This window comes from Notothenia rossii (genome assembly GCF_949606895.1).
Source record: "Notothenia rossii genome assembly, chromosome: 4".
Taxonomy (NCBI): domain Eukaryota; kingdom Metazoa; phylum Chordata; class Actinopteri; order Perciformes; family Nototheniidae; genus Notothenia; species Notothenia rossii.
In genome coordinates this window covers 28588473-28612010 of record NC_136902.1, presented here as the reverse complement: position 1 = coordinate 28612010, position 23538 = coordinate 28588473, and the positions used below count along the sequence as shown (strand labels likewise).

At 40.3% G+C, this 23538-nt stretch overlaps 1 protein-coding gene across 1 annotated transcript; it reads right to left on the bottom strand.

Annotated features, from left to right (window-relative positions):
• Nucleotides 1-1081: 1081 nt before the first annotated feature.
• On the bottom strand, nt 1082-3243 carry LOC307037614 (general transcription factor II-I repeat domain-containing protein 2A-like). Its single transcript, XM_079678671.1, has 2 exons — nt 1318-3243; nt 1082-1148 (listed from the first exon to the last, which is right to left on the bottom strand). Exon 1 carries the CDS (start codon nt 3157-3159, stop codon nt 1324-1326), a length of 1836 nt encoding a protein of 611 aa, XP_079534797.1. The 5' UTR covers nt 3160-3243; the 3' UTR covers nt 1082-1148; nt 1318-1323.
• Nucleotides 3244-23538: the final 20295 nt, after the last annotated feature.

Sequence of the window (23538 nt, the reverse complement as noted above, 5' to 3'; positions counted from 1 at the left end):
CACAAACAACACAGACAGGGGGAAACAAACAAACACAAAGGAGACGGCTGGAGCAGTACAGCCACCACAGCGTTACCTAATGCAACTCCACACTATGTCTTACGGTGCCGTGTACCGGAGGGGAGAGAGAGAGAGCAGCGAAGGGGGGGGGGGGAGAGAGAAGTAATACGGTTTCCTGATAAAGCTGTGGAGAGTATGTGCTGCAGGGAGGTGGATGCACAACTCACCCAGGAACGAACGCTAGCTCCGGTCCTTTTTACTGTGGACTCGATGTCCTGACAGGCTGGTATTTGTGCAACCTGCACAAACACAATACTGCACCATGATTACAAATGGTGAAATACAATGTAAAACTAACGAAAAATACCAGCTCCTTAAAACACAACTGCTCTACTCAACGCAACTCTACTATACCCGTGGTCAGAGAGCGGAGATGTGTCCCCTGTGTGATGTAATATGACGCGTTTGACGTATGACCTTAAAAAAAAGCCGTTTTTAAGAGCAGAGCTCAAAATTGCTCCTTTCCCTCTGAATTCCTGCCCTTATGTCTCGTAAAACATATCAAATCCTGCATTCACTTTTTTAATTGTAATTTTCAAGCAAGTTTAAGCATAAATGTAGAAAAAATAACAACCTGCAAGATGCTCTTTAATGACAAAACAAATACACATAGCCTAACCTTCCTCAGGCAGTGTGTTTGTACCGAGGACAGGAGAAACCCCCTTGATGAGAAACTCTAAGAAATGATCGGGGAATCCCTCCGGAGTGGAGTCATGACGACTGGATCTGAATTATGTTTTTGTATTTGGTGGTTTGTGTTTCAGCTTTCGATCAGCAACTATATATCCATAATCCACCAGTTAAAGCAGGGGTTCTCAAAGTTTTGATGAGTGAGGGCCAATTTAGGTACCCAATATTGGATTGAGGGCCGCCCAAGAAAAAACGGAACACAAAATTCCAAAACAAATCTTTTCTTTATTGCACACACACACACACACACACACACACACGCACACGCACACGCACACACACACACACACACAGAGAGTATTGCGCTGGAGTTAGTGATATGCTGTAGATTTCCTGTCTTATCAGCAGGGCCCTGTTTCAGAACCAATTCCAGCTACTCAAGCACCACAGGATAGTCTCTGCAAGACAAATACAGAGAGACAGAGAGGGGGGAGGGAGAGAAAGAGACTTTTAAAATAGAAGCTTACCAAAGACCACAATAACACAGTATTCATCATCATCATTGTTATTATTATTGTTGTTGTATTTGTAACACAAATCGGCTATTATTGCCTGTCATCAACATACCTTTTCCTACTTTGAATGGGATTTATGGTGCTGTCGTCTGTTGGCTACTATTCCTTTGATGTCCGGTTCCATCTCCGTTGTTGCTATACGAAGGACAGCATGTAGATGGGCATCCGTCAGCCTGGATCTCAGCTGGGATTTGTTGATGGCCATGGTGGAGAAGGTTTTCTCACAAATGTATGTGCTTCCGAACAGAGAGGCCATTCTGATGGCATGTTGGCGAAGTGCAGGGTACGTAGATGGAGAAAGTCCTTTGTAGAACTCGATGAGATTCTTGTCTCGATATGCTGCTCTGGCCTCAGAGCTCTCCTGCAGGTCGATGAGCTCGAACTGCATTTCTGCAGGCTCTTCTTCGGGTGCACATGTGAAGGGATCTTGGAATAGGTTGAATGACTTCTCGTGGTCACTGAAGTCCGAGAAGCGGTGGTGGAATTCCTCTTGGAGTTTTTCCATGAGGTTGTGGTTCTTGTCTGAACACAGGTGATGTAAAACGTCACATTCACCTGCGAGCACCTTGCAGGCGGGGAAATGGGTTAGATCCCCCTCTCTGAGCTGTCCCTGCACTAGTTGAAGTTTTCGCTGGAAAGCTTTGACGCTTTCAAAAAATGTGGAAATGAGCTTCCCATGGCCCTGCAGCTTCACATTGAGATCGCTGAGAAAGGTGTTCAGGTCAACAAGGAACGCTAGGTCACAAAGCCATTCAGTGTCACTTAACTGTGGCAGATCTTGTCCTTTTGATTGCATGAACTCAGCGATTTCTTTCCTCAAATTAAAAAAACGCTTCAGTGTGGCACCTCTGCTCAGCCACCTGACAGCAGTGAAGTATATGACGTCACCAAATTCAGCCTCTGATTGCACCAAAAAAGTTTTGAATTGACTGTGATTCAGACCTCTGGACTTTATGAAATTCACTGTCTTGACAACAATGTCCATGACATGTTTCATTTCAAGCGTATGAGCAGCAAGGGCTTCTTGGTGAATTATGCAGTGATATTTGAGGTTCTCACCTCCGTTATTGGCCACTTTGTCGCTGAGCAAAGAGACAGCGCCCGCCTTTCTCCCGACCATGGCTGGCGCTCCATCTGTTGTGACACCGACCATGGATGTCAGCTCCACATTGTATGCATCGAGACTACGACACACAGCATCACAAATGTCGATTCCCCTTGTTCTGTCTTTGATACTCTCCATGCTTAGCAGTTCCTCGCCTATTTCAAAGTCCTCCGTGACCGTTCGAATGAAAATCAGCAGTTGTGCAGTATCAGAAATGTCTGTACTCTCATCCAGTGCTATAGAAAAGGACCCCTTGCCTAGGCCTTCCACACGTAGTCCCAATTGCTCTTTGAGATCATTGGCCAGATATTCGATTCGTCGTGTCACTGTGTCATTCGATAAACTTATGTCACGGAACTTTGACTTTTGTTCAGGGCATACAATGTCAGCCACTTTCAAAATGCAGTCTCGCACGAATTCTCCATCACTGAACGGCTTGCTCCGCCTGGCAATTTCGTGAGCTACCACATAGCTAGCCTGTGTTACAGCTTCACCGGATTTTGCAAGATTTGTGAAAACTGACTGCTGGGCAGTTAAACCTCTTTGAAGTTGTTCAAGTTTAGTTCTGCGCTCCTTGCCCATGAACTTGTCATACATTTTATGATTGGTATCATAATGGCGTTTTATGTTATACTCCTTGAGCATTGCATTCACCTGCTTGCAGATGAGGCATATCACTTTATCCGACCCCTGAGGTAAAACGAAGTAAGCGTTGCTCCATTTCTCCTGGAACTTCCTTTTCTCCTCACTGACAAAACGTTTTTTACGCGACGGCCCTGGCTCCTCCATCTCGCTTACACAACGAAAACTTCCAACAAATTTTGTTTCCGCTGTTCACGTGAACACTTTGCCGCCTTTGGGACGTGCATCCAATCAGGGAGTGAGTTGGGGGATGCTCGCGCTGGGGGTATTGAGTGGAAATAACAGTGTGCCTGAGTGTGGACGTTGGGAGAGACAGCTTGTTGTTTTATTATTGTATAACCGGACTTTTGTGTGCGTTCATATACTTAACCACACACGCAAACACACACAATCTTTCTCTGCCGTTACATAGCAGACACTACTTTATCTGTCAAACACGTTATCTCGCCTTCAAAATAAAAGCATGCAAACGGAACTGGAAGTTAACCTAAATTAATTCCAAAATACACATAAAACTACAACGAAGGCAACAAAAACAATGCAACATCTCCTTCAGTCTCAGAGGACACAAAGTTGGGTTATCTACAGACAGCGACTAGCTAAAATCGCTAGCTAACTCCCGTTTCTGATAACTTACAACAGATTTTCCGCTTAACTGCAACTCGCGAGATTTGCGAGATTTGCGAGATTCAGGTTACCAAATAAGGAGTGAGAGTGACGCGTAGAGGAACCGGAAGCTGCGCTAGCCTCCGGTGGCTACCATAATGCTATCATTTAGTTTCTCCGATTTTTGCACAAAAATGGATTGATGGACCATCAATAATTTTACTGTACTTGGGGTTTAACAGGTTAACTATCGCGGGCCGCCAGAAACATTTCCGAGGGCCGCCATTGGCCCGCGGGCCGCACTTTGAGAACCCCTGAGTTAAAGGAAATACAACTAACGTGTTGTGTTATATTAGCTGTACAATTTACCACATATGGTGTTCTTAGTTTCCATACCTCCTGTGTTTTACGAGCGACTTATCAAGTCTTGGCAAACGGCATAAAACATGATTAAACATGTATTAAACATATATAAAACCATGCTCGTATCTACAACCTATAGAAATGCAACACGGCGTCAGTTTAGACGTAATTCTGTCCTCCTTCTTACCGCATCATTTATGAGAAAACATTTCATAACATTAACACAACATATTCCAGGTGGTTTTAAATATCATATCCGTATTTATTTATTTCTCCAAGTTATGTTTTTGTGTGCACTGAGGAGTCTCAAACAGGCGTTTGTTAAATCATTTTAAGATTGGCTTTAATCAATGTTTGAAAAGGAATTTTTCATATACGATAAATGAGAGGTAACATTTTATTGATGGTATTATTTCCACATATTTCTCGCCATTCTTCCTTCTGCCAACGGTGTCTCAGTTTCTCGTCTCTCCCGTTTTTGTGCTTAGTGCGTACGCATGGGTTAGAGTTTGCGTGGAGGACCGCACATTTTCCCGTCAAGTTATTATTTTATAAATTGCAAACATTGCGTAGAAACTGGCGAACGCAATTTTTTGAGCGTATATCCCTTTATAAATGAGGCCCCAGGTCTTGATTTGACAATACTGCATATCTTAATGGCTCAACTCTCAGAGTTTGCCTGTGTCTGTATAGAGTTATCCAACTAATTCCAAAGCATGATGCAATTCTTGACCATGTCATACCAATTGAAACACAGTGGGACATTTGTTCAGCGGTTATCCTGTATTGGGGTCAACCTGCATGGCCTCGCAATGTCGTTGGAGGTATTAGATTGATTGTCACATCAGTGGTTCTCCGTCTGGTCTCATGTTCATGCAGCCTAACCCAAAGCAGTAACAAAGTTTATATTTATGCCTGGATGTGCAAATTACAAATATAAATCTGGTTTTGAATAAGGATAACTAACCTCTGGAACAGAACACAGACATTGCAGTTTCTCTCCTTTTTATCTGAATGTCTCTGAGGAAGGTTTGCCGTTCTACATAAAAGTGCTGATATTACACATCAGAGAAAAATATGTATGTGTATCCGGCTTTTTTATACCCGCTTCAACATAACACTTAAATAACCATTGTAAGAACGGATCACTGCTAATGAACAATAAGCAAAAGAGAAACGTCAAAGGATGTAAAGTAAAATTACTTATGTAGAAGACTAAAAGAATACCAAATAAACTGATGCAATTGTTAATGGATATTGTTTTACAAAACACTTAGATGGCTGACCTGCAATTCAAAAACACATGAAACTTTTAAGGGATTGTTATAGCTAGCCAACAAGAATTCAAAACTAGCCTACCTTTTACCAGTTTGAGTCCTTCCACCTGAATAAGTATCACCTATGTGAGAGCTCATTATCTTTTTTTTCCGGAAACTGAACAAGGAAAGGTTAACCTGCATTGTCTCCCAATACAGCTGCTGTGTTGGGTTTGTATACTGATGTATACACAACAGTATGTACTGTATCAACATGTTTGCTTTAGATGTCTCAACTGCCATTTTTTGGAACATTGCAATCTCCTGTAGGTAATAAAAAAGCCAAAGTCGATATGACAGGCATGTTATGCCTGTCATATCAACTTTGGCTTTTTTATTACCTACAGGAGACTATTTGATAACACCCACTGATAAGAAAACTCTGACTTAGTTTGTCCATTTAAAGGCCTTCTTCAGAAAGCCCATCAAATCAATCTACAAATCAGCACACAATCCAATATCAGAAGATTTGGATTTTGATTCTTACATTTTGTGCACAAACTGAGAAAATTTAAATATTTCTGTATCTAATTTACAGCTTCCCCTGAGCTGCTCCCTCTGTCCTTTTTTACAAACTGACTTTTCCTTCATTTCTACAGGGATAATAAGTCTCAAAGGTTCATCTTAATGTAATCCAACATTCCCTCTAAATTTGAAAATGTGCAAAAGAAAAGATGAACAGACTGGCTTAAGCAAATGTATACACAGTTACATAAAAAAACTACAAATTCTTGCTTTGAATATTTGTATGCGTTCAGTGATATTCACAAAATCAGCTAACATGGTTTCAAGCATTTCAAAATCCCTGAATACACAAATAAGCTATACAAATTCTGGAGTAGGAGCCAAATAAATGTCTACGTTTTAAAGATGTTGAACATTTTAACATCCTTACATTTGCAAACATTCAATTAATGTATAATGTTTTACATGCCCGAGCTGCCAAGGCACTCAGAAACATGATCAAACTTCTTTGGGTTTTTAGCTCAATTACTATGTATGCTTCTTTGGGGAATTTATAAGTGCCTGATAGCAAAACCTCCCAGTCAGGCTTTCTTGACTTAAATTCCAAACTGATTAGGCATGGGAACATTTTAAATACAGTTTGGAAAAGTTTCATGGAGGTAATCAGATATGCAGCCATGAGCGCCCCTTCCCGTACAAATCCAATAATGAACAAACTACAAATTAGCTTCTGCTAGGAATGTAATTTGTTTTTGTTTCAATCTTAACAATGCTTACTGTATAAGCTGCAACTGAAATACTCACTGAATAAATAATTACACGCCAATGGATGCAATAGCAACACTACTTCGTCATCAGCCGTTCAACAGTGTGTGTTGTTCGTAATTAAAGGATGCCATTATGGCCGGAGGCAATTCCAGAAAAAATAATGAAGTTGTCTGTTGATACATGTTACAGTGTTTATGCATTTTAAAAATAAGGTAAGATAACACAGTTTATTACCAGGAAGCCATGACAATAGTAGTCCCCGCAGTGTTGTAGACTATATGAAGTTGAAATAGCCATGGTGATGTCCACATATATTTTGTAGACTCGCGCTTAGCCATCTAGTTTTTTTTATGCTGGGGTTTGAGACAAATTGCTTCCTCACACTCACACATTATGGTGTATTGAAGAAAGTTGTAACGAGTAAATAGCAATACAATTCTTTAGAAAATGTCATTAATCCATCGAAAATTGTCTAATTTTTGCATAGACTTCTATACACTCACACATCATTGTGTATTGAAGGAACTTGAAAGTAGTGATTGCCAAAGAAAACCATTGGGGAAATGTTTCCTCAGGTAATGAATCAAGTGAATAGTGGGTCATTTTCCATTAGACTTCTATACAATCTGACATCTGGTTGTGACAAAGGGGATCACCTCCTTTTTTACTTATTTTAACCACTTTTTCCCAAGAATATTCCCATTGAGATTCAGAATCTAGTTTATAGGGAAGTCCTCGCCAAGAGAGCAGCATAACAAGTTTTACTTAAATGAAAAGACAAACAATCTTTTTTAAGCATTACAAAAACAAGTCACAAACCCCTACTGTCAAATATAAATAATTATGGTTTAAGGGACATATTTGTTGGCTATTTATCGCTTGTTTCCAGACACAGAGGTAATGTCCACCTCTTCTACACATGTCTATTGTTGTGCTATTACAGGCCTGACTGTCTAGTGTAACCACACTGTTTACACATTGTTAGTGCCTCATTGTAGAAGGTGTGCTAAGTGAAAATGGTGGCTCACGCTCAGGCGTGGTTCGGACAGCACTTAATTGGTTTGCTGCAGCCAGGGTTGACTCAGGGACACTTATTCCCAGGGAGAAACATCTCATTTTTTAGAGGATTACAACACACAAGGGAATGAGAACACACTGACAACATTGCATGGCAAAAATCCTCATAATTCTCAAAACATATAAAAACTCCCCAATGGATTTACTGAGAGCTGTGGGATTTGTTGGTTGGTTCAGTTGTTGTGTTTTGTTTTTTTTTGTTTTAGTTTCTCTTGTTTCTTGATTTTATAATTAAATTAAGAAGGCTCTGTCTCAGCTTTTATTTATTGTAGTAGCATGTCTCTAGAGATAAGAACGTAAATTGGTCCAGTCCACCAATTTGATCTAGATATCTACAAATACAAAGCATGTCATGGATTACAATGCCATTGCAATTTGTTAAAGACATTCAAGTTCCAAAAGATACCATAGTACTGTTAAATAAAATGATTCTATTTGATGCATTCATATAATGGAATTGGAATACTTGATTTGGCCACAAATAGGGCGAAGCCTGCGAGCTAGCTCAGGCAGTCAACTCGAGCACCAATGATACATTAACACGCCACGCACCTCGTCCCTCTTACAACCAACCAAACACATTCTCCTATTTAAGCTGCCAGATCTGCCTGCCTCTGCCTCGCTTATGCTGCTGCCACTGCTGTGTTCACTTGCTGCTGCTGCTGCAAGTCATGTTCATGTTCCTGCTGTTGTGTTTCATGTTGCTGCTGCTCGCCTGCCCCACCACCCCCCCAGCTTCCACCCCAGCATCCACCTGTAGGCTCGGGGGGATAGTTATCTAATCATCACTCAATGTTATATGTACATCTGTGGAGTGGTGAGGCCCGAGCCTAGATGCCAAACTCAAACTATATGCTGCTTCTAATAAACATATTAAGAAACACGTGAGTTGTCTGACTGAAATGTAAAAACAACCCTCAATTGATGTATTTTAATTAAATCATTTTAAACATGACATGAGGTTGTTATCATTTAAATCAGCTTCAAAACATCCACCTTGTAATTATCTGCTGAGAGCAGTCCGTCTTGTAGATCTGAAGGAGAAACATCATAATTGATTATATTTAAATGCATGGGGACCTTGATTTGGAGAGCTACGTAGGATTCTAAATGGCAACTTCATCATAATCACCAATCTCATCTTCAAAGTATTTTTTCCCTGTGTGCGCTCATTAGGGATGCCTGATGAAGTTCCCAATCAATATGTAGATTAGTAGCACATCAATTTGTTTTGACTCTACTGTCATCATTTTTTTTTCAGCCCAAAGCAGTCCCGCTGAAATGCTAGGGTGAAGATGTCAACACTACAGATTTCTAAACCCAGCAGTACCCTGAGCGGTGCATACATTTATGTTTCCATTTAAATTGAATGTGCAATATATATAAAGACTGTTTTTTATCTTTGATACATTGATGTTGACCAAGATCAGTCAGTATTTGTTGAAAGCACCTGGGCCCAAAACAAGCCAAATCATGTGTCTGATATCCCTTGAACAAGTTTTAGGGCCCCTCTTTAACTCTCATTCAGGTCCAAACAAGAAAGGGTTAAGAACTAAATATGTGACACATAGCTTAAACGTCCTCCTAAGGGCTGTGTGATGGGGTGAAGGTGGTTTACATAATCCCTCGCCCAGCTTCATGTGGCTGTGATCTTGGTGCTCGCTGTGCCTTCTCTCCCTGTGGGGATCAAAGCCCCGGCTTTCTAAACTGACCCCCTCTGGTTTACCATGCATTGTTGAATTGGCTTTTTCCTAGGTTATCAATAGAAATCTTCATAAATACTACTAAGTTTGCTACCATGAGTGCTACAAATTGAAACATTTAACTTTTTAAACATGTACAAAATGTTTAGTTCGGATGGGGAAAAAAACATGAATCGTGCTTTTATTATTGACCAGAATAATGTGTTTGCCATAATCGAGCATCTCTAATCCATAGTCCTCAAAAGATGATTCCTAATATTTGAGTGACCCTCCTTTAGTTATCACCAACATTTAGTGAAAAATATTGATCGATAATGGTTTTACTTTAAGCAACACCTGACTCCAAAACCAGACGTTTCACAATTATTGACCAATCACAACAGAGCCGGCCGGCTAACCAATCCCATAGGCACTTGTTTCATACAGAGGGTGAAAAGAGTTGCTGCAGCACAGGCAGTATGAAAAAATAAAGGGCTTTTTGATCATTAAAGCATGGAGACATGTCACAGAAGCACAAACACAATGTATTGTGAGCATGCTAACCTTTCTTTTATACTTGCCTTTACTGCAGCAACACGCATTAATAAATTAACACAAAAGGATCCTAGGCTATTCATGTTTTTCTGCTAATGATACTGTGATGTTGGACGGTGTCTCATTGTCTTCTGCGGTTTCAATGGGTACAGGTCATACTTCTTGAACTGCGACAACTCTCTTTCAGTCTTTTACGGCCCGTCCACACAGCGGTGTGCGTTGAAAACTTCACCATTCACTTTGAATGGGGTAACGTCACTTTTCGCCGAACTGCATTGAGGGAAGTGACGCGGAGCTTTGCTGGCGTGACTCGCTGCAAAAGTTGAGCAATGTTCAACTTTTGAAGCCTCCTACAGAAGCGTCAGCCAATCGAATCATATGCCAGTACAAGCTCTAGCCAATCAAACCGCTGCTTGTGTGTCAGGGGGGGAGATTCATGTGATTGGCTGTTGGTCAAGTTTCAGACACGCCCACCGGCAAGCTTCAACGCACGCCGCTGTGTGGACGGGCCGTTACTTGTTTCCTTGCTGCTACTGTCTGTTCGCTTTGACAATCCAACTATAGCCACTTCCCTATAGTTATTCTGTGTTTTTTACCACTCCATGATTTCTCTTATCCCTGCCCTCCCCATCTCCGCTCCCTGGATGGAGCTGATCCCTGTCAGTGAGGTCCCGTTCTCCGTACACAGGGGTTGAGTTATTAAGGTGGAAACCAAAAGCTCAGCAAACACGACCAAAGAGACAGATGAAGCCTCTTCCACACTCGGGGATCCTCATCACCCTTAAACTACCAGAATTTACTTCCTGTCAAGCGGCTGTCCTTGTGGGCCAAACACACACATACTGTAGCAACTGTTTGTAACACCTAAGGCAAAATGAAATTAACATTCACACCGGATCTCATAATCCAAGGTTCTTGTATCGAATGGCAAGTATATGAGATTCTACAGTAGTAAAATGCTTAGCAAATTTTAATGCCTGAGTTCCGCCATTGTAACAAAAATAAACAAGATTTCAGTGCCTGCTTGCACACTTATTTGTTTCAACTTTCTTTTAGAGGTACAGTAAACATGCCAAGAGATGCACAGTATCTTTTAGTAAGCAGAAACTTTGCATAAAGGCTGAGTCATGTAAAACATTATGTTGCGTAAGTGCAAAGTACTTCATTAATCCACCGATGTTCAAATGTTCTAAGGTCAGGACCACTTGGCACCAGAAGAAAAGAAAATAAATCACAAGTTTTCTGAAAGTTGTTTAGGAGGGAATAAAACAATAGAGGGCAGGACAGAAAAAACAACTCAGGCTAGCTTTTACCATCCGGTTTATAAAGGTACAATGTCAACACTTTTCCAGGGTTAAAATTGCATCAGACTCTGTCCTTGGTCATTCCCTTAGCAATCAGAGAAATAAGGTCAAGCTTTCTTCTTCAGCCCCTCCGCAGATATTTCTATCACTCAGCTACAAGAATCATTTCCAATGAGGCCATGTCATCCAGCACTCTCAGCAGAGCGGTCAAACCACCTCTGAGATTTGCACAAAACCCCCTTTCGCAAGATCCTGCATCTCCGTTACAGGAATTCAAAATGTCAGTCAGTCTGGGAGCACGACTCTGGAAAGAGATGTAAACTAGACAGAGGCATAGCTAAAAATAGATCCTTTTTTGTATAAAAGCCATAAAAAAATGATTCTGACCTCTTTTCATTTGACTGATTAGCGCTTCAAGCTGAAAATAATGTGCAGCGAAGCGGTCATTACCAAAAAAAGAACACCAACATAATGATCAGGATCCCGACGTGAAACCATCATAATCTCTTTCAATATAAAAATGAATTAAAATAAAGTATTCTATATTTTGTTTTTACTGATGGAGAAAACTAATGTTTGTTGTTCAGAGTTGACGTAACATTTACCAGACTTGGGCGACTTGATATGACTGCAGTCAGTATTCAACTAAGCCGTGTAATAAATCCAAATACGTCCTCTTAGTCAAAAAGACTGCCACCAAGATGATGAACAAAATATTGGTTTTGTGCTGCAGGGTGAGTCTGTAAAGTATGACTTCTGACTTGTGAAGCTCTTCAGTAGTGGTGAAAGGCAGCTCAATACATCGGCTGTCATGCAGGTCACACGTCTGTCCACAGCTCTCCATTGACTGATTCAGCCGGGAAGTTAGAAACCTTCCCTTCCTTTTAAGATGGAGAGAAAATGTAGTAAACAACGTGGAGTTAAAAGAAGTTCCCAATAACTCATCTTTCATTCACAGGCAAAAGTTTGGTTCAATTGTTTGGCGTCATTGATCAGTCAAGGCTGTCGATATGCCTCTCTGCTCTCTAAAACATATTTTGGCTTCTCCCTGTGGACAAAAGCAGTGCCATTCATCTCAGTCAGCTTCTTATTCGAAGTTTTAAAATATAAGGCCAGCTTAACAAAATCATAACTAAACTAAAGAGTTCAGGTTACATTTTAGACTGTGAATTGGTGCAAAAGAAGATGACTAACTGATTAGAGCAGAGCTCGTCAGATGGTCCCTCATCCTCTCAAAGTAAACATGTTAATCAGAGGAAGCCTGCTCTCGACATTCATAACATTAATTGCATAGTTCAGTGCTTACTTCAAGCCCATTAAGTTTGCTACCTCAGTGTCAATCAGGCTAATTTAGTATCTTGCTTGACCGAATCATGACACAGAGTGGATTAGAGACATACAACTTAAAAGAGGAGCAGCAGAGTGCAAAAGTGACTGGAGGTAAAAACCATAGCTTTGACGCCAGCAGTTTGGCCTTTTTGTAGTTTTTTGGAACCAGAAGTGACATGAAGGCCCATTCCCAAATCACTCCCTCGACCCTACCCCTCCGTGAGGGAGTGAACTCCGTCTGTAGCCACACTCGCAGCTCAACGAGGCTCCCTCCTGTCAGATGGAGTCAGTAAATACAGCGGCAAGCTTTGGGACGGCTTCCCCTCTCTCCGGCAGAAACAGGAAATGCCGTAACTGTATGTAACAACGGTTTCGAATCAGCATCTCTAAGACAAAAATAATAAAAATTAATAACTCAAATAAAACTCCAAACATCTTTCATTGTGTTACTTTTTTGTAAAGCTCTTTTAGTTTTAAACCTGATGTTTATAAGCTTCTTAGTTTTTTGCAACAGTCTGTAAATATACACAACTTTATAATAAAATGCACACATTTACCTTTTTCTAGACTAAACACAGGTATGATCCTAAGTTAAAAACATATGAGGCTATCATGAGGTTGTTAACATCGCAATTTATCAGTGGATGTTTGCTGGAACTACTTGTAAACAGCTTGTTTCCTGACGGACACACACAGCGTTGAGACCGGTCAGGTAGAGACCGGTCTCAAGTCAGCACCAATGCAGACTCGCTGTTTGAGGGCTTGATAGCCCACTCCCCCTCCACACCGCTCCACACTCGTTGGTTTGGAACAGCCCTAAATATGGCGGACCCTCCACGCGTAGGGTGTAGGGCTAGGGTGTAGGGGGCGGTTTGGGAATTGGCCGAAAGAAGGATTCAAAGTACAACCAAACACTGATCCAAACATTTGTTGGTAACCAAAAACACTCTATTCTTGAAAGGACTAAAGTTTTAAGGATGAAAACCAGACCAGTGTTGGTAGCAACCTTTAAATAACAAGATAAACCCCCCCCCTCAAGCATAGGCTGGGTATTGACATCCCTACAATGAGGTAATAAAGTGTTTTCACTTCTATAATCTGACTACTTTTTACAACCTATTTCTGGAATTGCCCCCTGCTTAATGTTGGCCTTTGGCACCTCTGAATTTACTCAATTTTTAGAGATCATTGAAGAAGATTCCTTAAAGTTACCTTGTGATGCTGTACATAGCTAAATGGAAGCTTTCAAATCACCAACTATTGAGCTAGCCCATAAAAATGTTGTTGTAAATAGTCCGGAAGTCAATATTTTAAACTTTTATGCAGTGCAAACAACAAAATCCCCACTCAAATATGAATTTAGGCTTTCTGGGAAGATTATTTCACATTAGGCTGCTTTATTTTGTGTCTTTATGTAGCAATACAAGCCCTCTAGTTTGAGTTACTGCCTGAACCTACAATGCAATTAGTTCCTTTCCAATTATAATCCCAGTACACATTACATTAACAAATGACTGCTTAGCTCTTTAATGAACATCAGCATGCCAGAGTCAGACTCTCTATTTTTGCTCTGGGGTTGTTTGTTTTTTGTCATATTTTGGCATTTTCAAAGAAAATCCCCTTAGTTGCATATTATTATGCAGATGTTTGGTTCATTTTCAGACTGAATAACCAATACAGAATTTATCCCGTGTTCCGTCTGGAAGGACAGCTCCTGATATCAGCCTTGACACACTGATGTAGTGTCTTGCATTTCACTTACTTCCCAATTAATTGTAATACATAAGGCTGCTTCGGTGGTCCCCTCTTCAGCCCACTCACCAAAAGCATGAATCATAATTTGTATAGTAAACAATGACAAACACTTTCTGTACATTCATCACATCAACAAACTTGTCAGCTCCCATTGTGCATCGCCCACTTTGAGCATTTACTATTGGCCGGCAGGGAGCTGGTACACATGGGTGTTCACATTTGCGAGCCCCCCCTCCAAGCCTCATATTTGTGAAACACAGATGGAGCATCCTGCAAAGCTCAGTATGTACCAGAAATTCACCCAAATTGTATTCACTACCTGAAATTGTGTTGATAAATGGCATTATCAGCTGAAAGGTGGCATATAATTAATCCATAGTAGAGCCAATTTATTTCACAAATTAATTTCTTTACAGGATTGCATAATTATGGAGTTTTAAAGTCAAGAATCCAAAAGCTCATGGGTGGCCGGGTTAGGCTTGGCCCCTTTTCATCCTTAAACATATTTAAGACCGTAACCTCTGGATGACCCCAATACTGTAAAGGTTCATTAATTATGCAGAGAGCCCATGTGAGAAGTTCACGCCATAATTGCAGCCTAGATCCTTAACTCACCTTGATGTGTTCTGGGCTTCTGGCAAAATGGCACCACTGTGCAATATGTCATGTGTGAGCTTCTATGTAACAGTGCAAACACAGACCAATTAAGCATTTATTGCATTGCAGCTGCCCGGCGATTACTGTATTTTGCTCCACTTGCACTTTATGTACAAGGAGTTAAAGCGCGAGAAGAACAAGCAATCGTTTTTTCATCACTCTGGGATCAATTAAGCATCATAACGTGGTTAATGAGTCCCTTGTTATTTATATTTTGCTGTGTGTTCAAAATGTCAACATTTGTTTGTTATATAATGAGAGGTTTGGGCCACAGCCGGAGCAGTTTAATCCATTGCAGATTTAATATTGCAACATACTGTGGTTTCTACAAAGCCGTAGGCCCGTAGCAATAATCTTGAAGATCTTCTTTTGAATAAATCTCTGTGAAGTCTGTATATCTCGAAGAATAAGGTATCTCAATGATGTTGGAGACCTATGGCCCATTGCTGGACATACCATGGTAATGATGCTGCAAAAGTATTCACCTTAAAGGGGCCCTGTTATGCTTTGTTGGGTTTGCCCTTTCCTGGAGTATGGGTTTTTGTGCATGTACATGGTCTGCAAAGGCTAAAACCTCAACATTCACTACAGAGGGAGTTTCTCTAATAGTGGCAAAACTCGATTTTGAAACTTGATTCGTTTAGTCGTCTCAGTATGCCCAGACAACAAAAGATGTGCTTGTTTCAAGGCTGAGGAAGTGTCTTCACATCACTGCTGCTACTGATTCTTGGAATAAAAAGTGAAAGCACAGTTTTATACTGTAACTTGTTAACAAGATTAACATTAAGCAGTCATCCTATTGTGTGCTGCAAAACATGGGATTTGCTTCATGAATCTTGCAAGACACAAAGCCATGAAGGTGCTCGTCACATATCATGTCCCACCTAGTTCAAACACAACAGGAATCTCTGGGAAAATCAATAAGCTTGCCGGATGCACGAAAAGGGTCAAAATGTCTCCCCTGACTTACTCAGTCATTCAGATCCTTACCCAACAACAAAAGCGTGCGAGAGGATGACCTTTGTGCGGCATCTCACACTCTATTTTACAACACCATCAACAAAAGTGGTGTAATGAATTCGCTTGTCACTAGCTCTTCATTCTCCTCCCGTAGGCTGCTTCATCCTACCCTGCGACGCCATTGCCTCGCTGACTGAACTTTAATAAGGCAATGGAGTCTTTGGCAGCATCAGTACATTTGGGAAATCCAAAGAAGGACCGCTGATTGAGTGCTAGTACCAACGCTAAAAAACCCTGGATTGGAATGATGGCTGATGGGTAACCGATTTGATAGAGGGCAATGCCGCTGAGTTGTTAAAAAAAGATCATTGTGAATCACTGTGGGTGGGTGCGGGCCATTTGTTCCCAGATAGTTCAAATCAATATATTTTGCCACCCCCTGTTGGTGCAAAGGGCAACTCTGCTATTTGGCTGTTGCTTGCATTGTTTCGCCATCAAGGTTTTTGATCTAAAGCCTGTTGTCGATGTGATGGAGGGGGAGCACAGGCTCCTGAAAGCATTTCTTCATCATCACATACAGTGCATAAGTGCACGGGTCAATTAATAATTAACAAATTGCCCTTCCAATGGCTTTTTTCTTTAAAATGCCATTGGAGGTGAGGATGGAATGGGAAGTGGTCCCTGCATATGCTTAAAGGACCTTCATGAATACACAACCAAGGATAAAGGGGAATGAACATTTCTAAGTGAATGAGGAAGTGACTTTGGAGGCACCTTACAGGATTAACCCCTCTCTGTATGTGTGCTCTCAAGGCATCTACACATGATGAGCAGTTTGCTCTGCTCTGGCTATTACGGCCTGTCAATAAATCACGGGAATGCACGTTTCAGGAGAAAGGTTGCCAATGGACGGGCATCGATTGAAACCGTCACTTGTTTAAATCAGAATTAACTCCATATCTCTACAGTATGTAATTCAAGGACATTATTACATTATTTATAAATGTACTAAATCTTTGTTTCAAATACTCAATCAGAAATTATGTCTGCATTTCTTGGGAATGTTTTAGCCAGTCAAAACAAGCAGGCTTTACAATGAAAGGATGAGGAAAGTCTTGTCCATCTACATTTGGTATTTTTAGCAACTATTTTGCAGTACACAGCCCAAGCAGGTGGTTTTGAGTGTCTTAAACTTGCATACTTTTTCATCGCAAGCAGACGGCACGTACTGACTACACAGTTTGTAAATTATAGTATAAAATGAATAGAAGTCTATGAAATAGACCTAATTTTCACTTGATTAATTACCTCAGAAAACCTTTTTCCAATGACTTTATGGTTTCAATTACTATAGTTTGGAGTCTATTTCAATATAGCACAATGTCCATAATGTAAATAATGGGCCCAGATTAAGTCAAATAAAAAGTATTACAGGCAAAACGGCAAATACAACACTTCAAAAGGTAGACCAAAAACCAATGGATGACGAAACAGGGGCTACTTCCACTTGTATACAGTAGATATAGACACAGGTCCTTTAAATAAAATCAACTTGCTCTAGTTTCTGTATTTAAACAGGAATCGTTTCGGCCATTGTGGTTTGGATTTGACATTACTTACCCAGGTTGACTGTTGTTGTAATGTAGGTAACATTATTATTATAATCCATGTTCCCTTAATACATTTGTAGCTAGGTTTGTAGCTGGTAGATGTTATATTATTGTATTCTCATTTTGCAGACAGTGAAGTTTAAACATAGCTTTTAATACAGTAGAGTCTAACTTTTAAATGTAAGCACACTTTATACATCACCCTTAGAAAAATAAATGGGGAAAATTGACTTAATTCAAGCTCATGGGTTATTGTAAGTTTACTAAACGTAATCTTTACCACCAATGTATTTTGTTTGATGCAGAAATGTCAAAACCTAGACAAATATATCTCAAACTGTCTGCATGGCTCAATAAAACTAACGCTATCTGAGGCAATGTTTTCTTAGTTTTTTTTAACCAGTGTGTAGGATTTTGTGGCATGAGTCTGCTGGTTGAATCCATTGAATTACCGCTCCGTTCCTTTTTTCCTTTCCAACAATATGTTTATGACTGCATTCATGTTAGCTATATGTACCTCATTAGCTTGCTCATTGAACTTTAGAGCGCTTTGCAAGTATGTGGAAACAGAACACATAGGTAATGCTCTATCTTTATTGGAAAACATTTAAAAGTTATCAGCACACCAGATCATAACAAATTGAACGGAAAATTGTGCATGTGTCGCTTCTCTCAATACAAAAGTGGCTCAACAAAAACCCATTGAAATTATTGTTAATGATGCATCAAACATGTTGCATTACAGACAAAAAAAGACACAATGAATTATCTGATTTATCTCCAGTAGTTTCTCATTGATTGTAACAATCAATAGATGACCCCAAACTCAAAAGGGCAGGAGCACTCCGGTGCATGAGTACATGTTGAACCAGCTGACCATGACGACTAAACTGGAGCCTGAAAGACACGTGGCATTGCTGGAACACAAACATATCGCAATAACACTTACCCATTTGTTTTTTATTGTGATGATTTTCTGTAATGTCCAAATAAAAAGGATGGTTCAATATTCAATAATCAGCACTTCTCTTCATAACTCTAAGGACAAACTGGTCAAAGAATTTAGTGTGCTTAGGTATAAGCAAACATGGACATCTTAGGTTGGGATTATATTTGTAGAATGCTTTAAAAAGTAGCAATAGAGGCACAAGTCATTAGGAGTATATAATAAATATTATACTTATTTATATAATGTATGTAATATATAACTATTTTCGATGTATTATTAATCAGTGTGTGTGTGTGTGGGGGGGGGGGTAATAGTATTTATCTACTCTACTGTATGTCTAAAAACAAAGTTCAAAATCCAAATATATTTTAATTTTTAATTTAATTTATTTGTGTTATATTTAGATTGTTTATTAACATAATGGTATTGATTTAAGTGTTACTGATTTATTTAAATTTTTTGTTAAACAAATATTTAACTAAATGTTTAAATTTGAGTTATTTAAAAGTTGTGTTTTTACAAAAAAAATAGCAAGGTTGTGTGGTGTCCCCCAGTTTACACCAGATTAGTCTCTATAATAGTTAAACAAAAACTGTACATCATGTACAGTTTTTGTTTAACTATTATAGAGACTCATGACTCAGTTGCTAATGCATTCTTAAAAACAGCCCCACGATGAGTCCAAACTTCATGAAGGTTGGACTCATCGTGGGGCTGTTTTTAAGAATGCATTAGCAACTGAGTGCATTTTATGATGTCATTGAGTGTTATGTTGAATGCTAAAACCCAAACAGTCAAGGCAGACCCTGAGAGTTTAGTGATTTATTATCCAAAAATAAGCTTACAGGCATCGGTAGCACGTTCAACCAATCAAAATGGAAGAATTTAGTCCACATGATGTCAGGTAAAAGTGCAGGCAGGTACATGTGTGTGTTGGTGTTTATGTTACGGTTCTGGTTGCGTGAAAACATTGACAAACTTGCTACTGACCCGGGAAAAATTGTCTGGAAGTGTTGGACTGACCACCTGAGAGACTGACATTGAAACACTAGAACAGCTACTATCATGTCTGAAAACAACCAGAATCATCCAATATTCTGTCAGTCATTCAATGTTTGTTTGGTGGGCAGGTTGTTTCTATCTCTAGGGAGAGCAAACATTGAATCAAAAAGTACTGTGTTTTCAGATTGTAGATCTCGGAACAAACACATCTTGGGATACTGGGTAGTAACCCGGTATTCCTTTCTTTGTCTTGCATGGTGACTTTACCTGCTTATGCTAACTATCCATTTCCTGCAGTAATCATACACACATCTTATATTATTGAATGCAATACATCCTGTTCATCCACATAATTATTTGCCAGTACAAACACAGGGAGTTCAGAACAATAAATGTAAAAACCTCTATGAGCTGAAAATAGGTTGGCTCACTGCTGCATAGCAATCAGCGGTGGTTGCAGCATGTTTGTTTAGATTAAATGTTGCATATTTTTTAAAGAGCTAAAGTAACTGCATCTCTGACTTTACTGAGGCCCATGTGTTAGGCGAGACTTGTGACAATGACAGGCTGTGCTGACTCATTTCTCCTCTCCTCTCACTTCACCAGCTTAATTCTACAGTAATTCCTCTGAAAGCTGGGGAGTCAGACTCCTCTGTCTATCTTGTTCTCTGTCACTGTAGCCTGCCTGCCTTGAAGATACATGCAGTTTCTGTCTCTGTGGTGAGTGTGTGCATGTAAGGCAGGAGGTGGGTGCTCTGATTCAAGAGCCTGATTGAAATGGAGCATCACAAACCCCTGGGAGGTCTTTTTTTGAAAGCCCCTTGCCGGGCGGGGAGAAGCCACGATCGGAGGGCTGTAGATCATAACAGGGATGATAGTGGTTTTCCTATGATGGCACGCGAGGAAACAGGGGGGACATTGAAACTGGGTTTATAAAGGCTTCATTCAAGCTCCTGGCAAAGACCCTCCATAGCCCCCTAAGTGCACCTGCCGCTGCCTAGGGGACCGATGGAGATCGAGAGAGGGAGGCATGGACAGGAAATGAGAACAAAATCTCAAAAAAGGCCAGGGGCGAAGGCGCCGTTAGCAGAAGGGACCGTCCTGTGGGCTTTATGGTTGGCCAGTAAAGCCAGACAGGGATGCAGACAGCTATTCAGGAGTGTGTTATCATGACACTGAATGCCTGCCTTCATATGCGTAGTAAGCAACCATGTCCTGAAACACACATCATCCTCCAGAAGCCGCCAAGGGTTTTTCATATGGTCGACAAGTTAAAGGCATGCTATTTCATCCCCACTGCTCAAAGCTTTAGAACAGATAAAGCTAGTCCTAAAATGTAAAAAAGGGTGGAATGGAATTTGTGTGAAGATTAACAGCGTTCATTTTTACTGCAGGGAAACTTGCAGCTGTTGGGCTTCTGCAGTCAGCCTTACAATGGAACACTCACACATCTATCATGCTCAGCAGACTGTAAAATTATAAAAAATAAAAATTCCCCCAAATTGTTTGAGCAATGTCAGAAAACACTATACACTATATGCAATATACCTGTTAATAAATGGAGAAACAATGGTGATGCATCACAATATTTCCAGGAGCTATTGTTTACTTAAGAATAAGGCTACAAATCAAAGGCTTTTAGCTTGCTCGACTTAAGTATGTTGGGCTTGTATGCTTTTATAAGACATGAGATAAACAGGGTAAACATGACCGGTTGCTTGCCAAATAGTTAGCCCACATTTATATGTACTGCTAAGCCTTATATTGGCTACTTGGCTTACTTCGTCTTCTTCATCAGCCAGCATCCTTGGTATCTGTTGTTCACTGAGTTGATATCCCCCCTTCCATCTTGATGAGTCACTAACATGTATAACTACTGAAAGGGTGCGTTGTTTTAAAGTTTAATAGACATGTCCATTTATGAATGAGTTATAACATTCACGCTGACCTAATACACATTTTTCACATGAAATGCAAAGTAAGATGCAACAGAGCCAAGCAAAACATTTTATTCACACATGAAGAAAATTAGGACTCAAAGTAATGACTATTTAGCAGAGGTGGGATTAAGTCCTACATGTGCAAGTCATGAGCAAGTCTCAAGTCTTGACCTACAAGTATCAAGCAAGTCCCAAGTCACTGTGGTGAGAGTCAAGCAAGTCAAGTCAAGTCATTGCTCAGGTCAAGCAAGTCAAGTCCAGTCATACGAAATTCTGATGAATAAGCCCAGTTTCCGAAATTAAATCAGTTAAAAGACAGTGGTTATGAAAATGGATTCAACCTACACTATGATCTTCATTACATACACAGTTAATCATTTCAAATCTAATTTAGACCGATGACAATCATATTAGATTCATATTAACCCTAGAACTGCAGACAATATAGCTACTGTAGGACTCAATCAAAAGGTCTGTTCAAAAAGGCAGAATTCCAGGTAAGAAAATCATATATGGCATTTGCCATTACACATTTCTGTTAACACTAGAACCGCCAACAGAATCAACACCTACAGTACATAGATATCATTTTCAAATCATTTACCGTAATTTTCGGACTAGAAGCCGCGCCTTTTCCCCTATTTTTCGACGCTGCGGTTTATATAACGGTGCGGCTAATCTATGGGTTTTTACAGCTAACGGCCAACACCTTTAACTCTATGGGCTCTATGGCCGGTCCGCGGACCCCCACCTTTAAGCGGCGGGTTCCAGCAGGAAAAGCTGGAGGCCGGAAAAGAGTGAGACAGGTAGCGCGCAAAAGTAAAAGTGGAACCGAGAGTGGTATGCCGCTGCTGCGGCTTATATTCAGGTGCAGTTTATAGTCCGAAAATTACGGTAATTTGCTCCTCTTCATAATTTCCTTATAAACTAAGTAGTGAAAGAGTCGGTGAAGGCTGATAATTTATTCCGAGAAATTACTCAGACCTAATAATTGACCTAACCAAAGTTATTGAGTCTATGTAAGTTTACTGGTTGGCTCAGATCCACCAACGTCAGCAAGATCTCACCTTTATTAACTCCCCGAAGAACCAGGTTCAATTAACTGCTGTTTCAATTCAGACAACTCTCTTAAATCTGTTTAAGCGATCCTGAAGGATTTTGATATCAGTAAATGAGATGTGGCCCTACCTAAGTGTGAGTGTGGCAGGGCGCAATCTTACCTTTGAAGCAGGAGAGGAGAGCGCAGATGTATTTTAAGTTGTCCCAATCCAAAAGGTGGGATCAGTTTATTTGAAGAAAAATAGATCCAAACTAATACAGGGTTTTTACCTTCTCTCTTTACAACATTATAATCATATTAAACATATCATGCTGGGGTTATTTTCTAATCTAAAACCAAAATTGTAATTTCAACTGCCCAATTCAGTTGGGATCTTTAAATCTCCCGATAGAATTTAGAGGCATTTCCTCATAAAAGACCGGTAACAATAAAAATCACATTCAAAACTTTCATTTTCACCCAATCAATTCACATCAATTTCATACCTTTTTTCCGACACAGATGGGGGAATAACATTAAAAAACCCATAGGCCTACCTATCCGCATGAATTCGGAGGAAGATTAATATTCACAAACACATAGGCCTACCTATCCTACAGGTGGCGGGAATAACATTCAAAAACCCATTCCTATCCGCATGAATTCGGAGGAAGATTCCTCACAGGTGGCAGGCCTAATAATCACAAACACATACCTATCCGATAGGTGGCGGGAATAACATTCAAAAACCCATTCCTATCGAGCATGAATTCGGAGGAAGATTCCTCACAGGTGGCGGGCCTAATATTCATACACGTTTTTCCGACACAGATGGCGGGAATAACATTCAAAAACCCATTCCTATCCGCATGAACTCGGAGGAAGATTCCTCACAGGTGGCGGGCCTAATACTCACAAACACATATCAATTCATTCCACTCATTCAACCCAGTAATTCACTCAGCATTCAACCGAGAAATTTGAGAGATATTTACCAAGTCTGAGAGAACCTTACAAGAGCAAAAACCCAGCTCTGTGGCTTACCGAGAGAGAATATACCAGGGGAACCCCCCCCCCCCCCCCCCTCTCTCTCTCGCTCTCTCCCAAAAAGAAAGTTCTTCCCCATCCGCCGGTGTCTTTATGCTCGAA

Excerpts from the sequence above, each read along its gene's own strand:
- LOC307037614 (XM_079678671.1), bottom strand. The coding sequence starts at position 3,159 with ATGGAGGAGCCAGGGCCGTCGCGTAAAAAACGTTTTGTCAGTGAGGAG.